Source organism: Cottoperca gobio, unplaced genomic scaffold, assembly GCF_900634415.1.
Source record: "Cottoperca gobio unplaced genomic scaffold, fCotGob3.1 fCotGob3_499arrow_ctg1, whole genome shotgun sequence".
In the NCBI taxonomy this organism is placed as follows: domain Eukaryota; kingdom Metazoa; phylum Chordata; class Actinopteri; order Perciformes; family Bovichtidae; genus Cottoperca; species Cottoperca gobio.
In genome coordinates, this window is record NW_021167041.1 from 7,501 (window position 1) to 14,760 (window position 7,260).

General features: G+C 41.0%; 1 protein-coding gene across 3 annotated transcripts in view; it reads right to left on the reverse strand.

Moving 5' to 3' along the window:
* LOC115006132 (homeodomain-interacting protein kinase 4-like) overlaps positions 1-5,784 on the reverse strand; it is an 8,255-nt gene extending 2,471 nt beyond the window's left edge. The window contains exons 1-2 of one of the 3 annotated variants that reach the window (XM_029428203.1): positions 5,716-5,784; positions 2,796-3,016 (exon numbers count right to left, since the gene is read on the reverse strand). In XM_029428203.1, the coding sequence (XP_029284063.1) occupies positions 2,796-2,990 (195 nt within the window). In that variant the 5' untranslated portion in view covers positions 2,991-3,016; positions 5,716-5,784. Of the gene's footprint in view, positions 1-976; positions 1,097-2,795; positions 3,017-5,715 lie in introns of those variants that run through there. The other 2 variants (XM_029428202.1, XM_029428201.1) reach the window with 2 other exon arrangements.
* Positions 5,785-7,260: the final 1,476 nt, after the last annotated feature.

The following is a 7,260-nucleotide window of genomic DNA, read 5'->3' on the forward strand; positions in this document are numbered from 1 at the left end:
TGTGAGCGACACTGACTCCTTAAAGTAGATTCTTTTTATAAAGCAGATTAAGAACTCTATGACCACTAACATGTCCTGTTGCTGACGCTGCTCATTTCTTCTTTATGGAATTCTCTGTTTGTCTTATTGATGCTGTTTGTTTCTTTTCTGTCAAATGTGTTTGCTGTTTGTTTGCACTTCTTGCTGTTTCTGCTTGAAGTCTGTTGCATGTGAAACTTGTTTATGCTGCTGTCTTGTAAAGAGATTCTGAATCTCAAATAGTCCTGGTTAAATAAAGGTTAAATAAATAAAAACAAACATTGTTATGGATTATAGACACTTTCAAGAGCCAATCGTTAGAAAACCAACCAAAGCTGTCCATGCAGGGACAGTGAGTTAATGCAGCAGTGCTTGTTCTACTGGAATAAAGTCAATCCTTCAAAGCTTTGTTTCAACTTGGAAATAAAACATTTACAATACAGACGAGCAAAAACTAAAAGTAATTCTAGGCACCGAGAAGAAACACAGATAAGAAACGTGATAATAGAAAGCGATGAGAATGTAAAGCAAATGAATGAGTGAAAACAAGAAGCAGTGTGTTGGTACATGTTAGTGCAGAGTGAAGCTTGGATAACATGTCAGGATGATCTCACACTGACTTCTGCAGCAGAGACATGTTTGTTCCTATAGAAGAAATCCTGTCCCCCTTTAATGTGCTCACTTGTTGTATTAAAGTATAAAACACTCAGAGGCTCAAACTGTCCAAACGATTACGTCTGTTGAAGGAATTATCTTCATGATGTTGTTCCCTTTGATAAAGGATGGTCCAGTGGACCTGATGCTACAAGAGATAAGACAGGAGGCATTGGAGCTCCTTCATCATCATTTAGAGACTTCAGTGTTTATGATGGCTGCCACTCAAACACTACCGGCTTCTCTGTTAGGAACCTTCCTCAGCAGAAAGACTGCAGCCAGACTGTTATAGTAAACTACTTACTGCATCGTAGTCTGTTGTTGTTGGGAAGAGCTCAAAGCCAAACATCATGATCCCCATCACACAGCCCAGCGCCCAGATATCAACGGCTTCACAGAAAGGGAGTCCCAACATTATTTCTGCTGCTCTACATGTGGAGGAAACAAATAAAATGGAACAAGGAACAAAATGAGCCCTTACCCCCAAGTGAAGGAGTTCAAGTACCTCGGGGTCTTGTTCGCGAGTGAGGAGATGATGGAGCGAGAGATTGGCCGGAGAAAAGACGAAAAGAGAGCTGAGCCAGAAGGCAAAGCTCTCAATATACCGGTCGATCTTCGTTCCTACCCTCACCTATGGTCATGAAGGCTGGGTCATGAACGAATGAACGAGATCACGGGTACAAGCGGCCGAAATGGGTTTCTCAGACGGGTGGCTGGCGTCTCCCTTAGAGATAGGGTGAGAAGCTCAGCCATCCGTGGGAGACTCGGAGTAGAGCCGCTGCTCCTTTACGTTGAAAGGAGCCAGTTGAGGTGGTTCATCTAGTAAGGAGCCACCTGGGCGCCTCCCTAGGGAGGTGTTCCAGGCACGTCCAGCTGGGAGGAGACCCCGGGGAAGACCCAGGACTCGGTGGAGAGATTATATCTCCTCACTGGGAACGCCTCGGATCCCCCAGTCGGAGGCTGGAGGATGTGGCCCAGAGAAGGGGAGTTTGGGGTTCCTTACTGGAGCTGCTGCCCCCGCGACCCGATCCCGGATAAGCGGTAGACGATGGATGGATGGAAGGAACAAAGTCGAATTTAACATTTAAACAAAACTCAACCCAGTTATAAACGTACACATCAGCACAAAGTCAGTGTGCTGCCCTGAGTTTGAAGATGTGTCAGTTGTAACAATCATCAGGGTTTCTTACCTGTACTGGGGGGGTCTGGAGAATCCTGCCTGGTTTGGCTTGAGAGCTGAACATAGCCTGACTGAAGTCGATCAGTTTCACTCTGAAGGGCTGTCTCACGCGATCCACCATCATGATGTTATCTGTCGTCACGTCACCATGGATTACACCAACTCTTTTCAGGGCAGCTAATGCTGTGGCCATCTGCAAGAAATAACAATAAACCTTATCTACAGAAAACTTATCACATAAAGCACAAACACAAGTTAACAAGACGAATTATAAGATACAAATAAGTACAAAAGTCAGTAACACAGTTCAAAACTGACCTGGAGTTCAGTTTTCAGCTGATGCCAAACATTTAAACAGAAAGAAAGAAGAACTTTGCACACCTGTCTGATGTCTATAGTGTGTGTATCCTTTGTATTGTAGTTGCCAGTAGTTTGGTTTCTTAAAGTGTCTTTAACTTATCTCCTCATGTTTTACTTTGTGTATTTTACAGATACTCTATAGATATATTTATTGTTAGTGTTGGTATGTATATTTACTGTATAGTTCTACCTCCCTACCTGTTGGATGACGGTCCCTGATGTCCTCCAACAACACGAGGCCTTGTGTTTCCAGCAGGTAGTCGTGCAGGCTGATGTCCAACTTCTCAACCACCAAACTCATCCTGTTGCTGATGAAGATCTCATCATATAACGTGATGATGTTGCACTTGTCAAGGTTGTGTAACATGAGGTGTCTCAGCATGGAGGCCTGGGGAGAGGTGAGCAGATGTAATCTCTACAATCACTCTATTTCTCCTCACCTGTTGGCGAGGCGTCTACAACATGTCGTCTTGTTTCTATCAGTACGAGTGCAGTGCTCGGTCAGGAAGGTCTCTCATTATAGTTTGATAGCAGCTCAAACATGCTCAACCAGCAGCTGTGAAATCAACATCATGTTTCTCACCTCCTGATGAAGATCCTGGTGGTGATCGCTGGTCTTTACGTCCACAATCTGTCCAGCGTCTCGTCTCTTACACATCACTACTGTTACAAAGCTGACATGTCTCAGGGTATCTAGGTACGTGTGGCCTCTGGGGAGCTGGTGATGAAGCCGAGTCTCAGAGGAAGAAGAAGAAGACCATGAAGCTGAACTGTACATGGCCGTATTTCTTCTCTCACACACACCTGAAAGTGTAATGGAGACAAAAGAGAAGAAATGTGTTATTACATAAAAAGAGTTTGAGGTGTTTAATATAACTAGAGCTTAACTAACCTACTTTAAAACTCATTAATTACTTTTTACATTCATTTAATCTTTAAAATCATTATAAAGTCACAAACTTAAATTTCTAATTATATTTAGTCAAACAATCCAAAGGTTAAAAACAGAATAATGAATATGTTGCTGTTATCAGCAAATGTTTGGTATTTTGAAGCATGTTGGTCTTCTGGCTCCAGGGAGGGCAATGCTGCACGGAAATATCTCAACGACGACTTGATGCATCGACCTGGAAACTCATTGTCCCCGGAGGATGAATCTTTCACACTTTAGTGATCCTGTCTTTTCCTTCGGGACACCAGGAGGTTGACATTTATGGTACATTTAAAGACACATTGGTATAGATATCCATGTTTTCCCTCAGGATACATTTGAATATCTTGGTGACCCTAATGTTTAATCTAGCGCCATCTTCAGGTACTTATTTTGAGGTTCATGACCAAATACCTTCAAAAGTATTGACATTCCCTTCAGCCTCAGCAGTGTTTGTGTTAAGTGTTAACTAGCTAATGTTGGCATGCTAACATGGCTAACTGAACTGGTAAACACGGTAAACATGTGGATGTATTAGGAGCTACACATTAGCATGTTGAACACGTTAGCATGCTGAGGTTAGCATTTAGCTCGCACGCAATCCAGCCCCTGTGCAATATGAATAATCGCATTGAATGTAATTTCCTCTCCACTGCCCTTTCACACTGGACACGTTGTGTGAGCGTGACATGCATGCTTTTATTCCCATGGTAACGAGTTCAGACCTTCATACTAGTGATGGAGGTCCGGCTCTTTTCAAAGACTCGGCTTCTTCTGGCTCGGCTCCTTTAGAAGAGCTCTTACGGCTCCCAAATGGCTCTTCATTTAGTATCACTCGGAGCCTTCTATTTGAGCCTAATTTAACAATTATAAGTGGTTTGTGTGTGTGTAAGCTATTTTTCATTCAGTGTTTTAATGAAAGCCTTATTTTTATGCATTTATTTCGTTACAAAAAAACAAACATATTTACCTCAGTTTAACATTTACTCAAACCTTTAAATGAACAACTGATCAAATAAATAAAGATCAAAGTCTGAACATTATGACACTTTTAGATAATAATAATAATAATAATAATATAATAAATTGGTAATTATAAAGCGCCTTTCAAGCTAAAAGCAATCCTCAAGGCGCTAAAATGCAGGACACCAACAACAACAACAGACATAAGATTTCACAGAAAGGCTTTTGTGAAGAGAAAGGTTTTTAGGCTCTTCTTGAAGGAGTCGGTGGCTGAGCAGAAGGCCGATCGCCCATGGTGCGGAGCTTGGTCCTGGGGGGGTGGAGCAAAGTTTCTTTAGAGGAGCGGAGGGTTGCGTGTGGAGGTTTGTTGAGGGAGGAGTTCCTTGAGGTACGGAGGAGCATTTCCATGTATGCACTGATGGTGAGGAGGGAGATGTTGTATTCGATCCTGAATGCGACAGGAAGCCAGTGGGGGGGAGTGGAGGATGGGTGGGATGTGGTTATATTTTCGCACCCTCATCAGGATCCGAGCGGCGCTGTTCTGGATATATTGGAGCTTTTGAAGGCTCCCGCTTGGAATCCCGATGAGGAGAGCGTTACAGTAGTCCAACCTTGAGGAGACAAAGGCGTGGACGAGTTGTTCAGCATCTGACAGGGAGAGTGTGGGGCGGAGCTCTGCAATGTTCCTGAGGTGGTACAAGGAGGTCTTGCACAGAACAAGCAATTCAAGCCCCGTGCATTGAATGCATCTTTTCTTGTTTTTCTTAATGCATGTATATAATTCTTACTGCTTTTTATAGTTTACTTTTATATTTAATTTGACATATTTACTTGGCTTTTATATTTACTATTTCTAAATTTGTATTTAAGGTTTGTTTGTTTTGTGGAAAAACAACAAACAGACTGACACCAAATACAACTTAACAAGAAAGGGGGAACTACAACACACACACACACACACACACACACACACACACACACACACCACACACACACACACACACACACAGTTACAGTCAGAGACATAGTGGAGTGAGGAAAACAAACAAAATCCGCTGCTAAATGTTGTACTTTAAAAATGACACAGTATAATTGTAAAGTTTAAGTATAATTATTATACAGCTCAAAATGGTCTGCGAGCCATATCTCGTCATCGAAAGAGCCATAGGTTTCCCGACCCCTGATCTTTGCATGTTAGGAAAATAAGAAGATGCCATTCCAAATCTTGTGTTCTGTTTTTTAACGTGAGAGAGGAGTAACGTCGGCTATATTTTCTGAACTCACTCTTAAAACCCGCCATAAATAAATGAATAACTATTTCTCCTGTAAACGTTACATGAACATACAGCGCAGACTTGTTATAGGAAGCGTGACTAGTTTTACTTTAGGTATTTCGCTCTTTCAGTTTTGTTGACAGTTTGACACGGTTCAACAAAGGAATGCTGAAAATAATAACAGTGGAAAATAATATTGAAAAGATCCATTTAGTAGTTATGTGACTGTAAATCTATGGTTTCTCTACATACTGTGGGGAGAAAAGAAGAGACGCTTCACCCCGCTGGGTTTGGTTTCTTATGTAAATGAATATGAACATGAGAAATGTTCCTACCTGTGTGGTTGCAGACGCTCTTTAACTCGCGTTATCGACTGTAGAAAATAACACATACAAACAAAACAAAGAACAAAGCTTCGTCTGCTGCTCTCCAGATAGTCTAACACTTTACAGCGCAGCAAGCATCAATAATTAAAGTTAAAAAGTCCTATTTTATAATTATACATTCATCCAGAGTTCATGGAGTCAGACGAAGGTTCGCTGCCGATGAGCCTCGCGCCGCTGTGACTGCTCTGCGCGAGGAGGAAGACCTGGAACAGCTGTACACGTCCAGAGCACCTTTATTAGTCTCGAGCAGTGGTTAACAACACTTTCCTTAAGTGGCTTCTCTATCTTCATACTTGTGCCCTCTGTCCTGACATTACTTAACTCGTTGTTGAAGTAAACTCAGATAAATGAAAGTATATATGAATAAAAAAATACATAAATAAATGTGTGAATAAATGAATAAGTAAATAAATATAAAGATGTATAATATTATAATTACACAATACATATAACACTGTATATATTTAATGTCTCATTTAATTTGTGATTGATTTATTTACTGTAACATGAGGCATTACATAACATAATATTTATTTAACACTGTGAATAAATGAAAAGTACATATCAATAAAATATGTACATAAGTCATTTTTTAATAAATGCATAAGTAATAATATACAATATTAAACATCTAAATACCTAAATAAATAAACACACAAATACAATTAACATTATTATATTTAATGTCTTGTGAACCTTTGTGCATTAAATATTAATACAAATATGAATCTTTTATCTTTAATCTCCTAAAGATGGATTATTATATCTCTCTGCTCTGTGACTGTTCAAGGTACAATTAGATATTCAGGGACAGGCGCACCCTGCGCTCTTTGTGGCTGCAACATGCTCTCTTTAGGCCAGATGAAAGAATCAGCATTAGCTAATAACATAAACTATTTCTCCCGATTTCATGGATCACTACTCAGCAGCTACCATGTTGTGGCCGCACGTCTTGAGAACTGATTAGTGATTGAGTGCTGAGTGATGAAGTTCCTTCCTTGGTGCTGTTGTAGGGTTAGGGTAAGCTTTATATGTGCATACCATGCTCACTGTCTGAACTTGCTCTTGCTTGGGACAGTGACACATACAGTCACCATTGTGTCTGTTGTTTACTTGAGAAGCTATTCACTGTCCAACTGAGGATGATCCATGATGCAGACATCTTGAAACAGTTCTCTCCACATGCTTCACTGAGATGGTCATTGCTTCTTCTGCAGTCCAGCAAACCAGCACCTTCCACCATCCTGGAAGCAATTTCATCAACCAGGTCCTGTGTTGAAATGCTAAAGAACAAGAAGAGGAAAGGTGTCATTGAGGTGCCTGATCTTCTCCCCCGCTCCCTGCTCCTCTCACATGCTCCTGTCCAGGAGAGGATTACAGAGAACAACAGCATGAACACTTACAGAGAGAAAGAAAGAAACACTTATTGTATAAGTAAACAGAATCATTTAAGGGGTGGGGGACTTTACTGGGAAATACCTACAAACGACACCC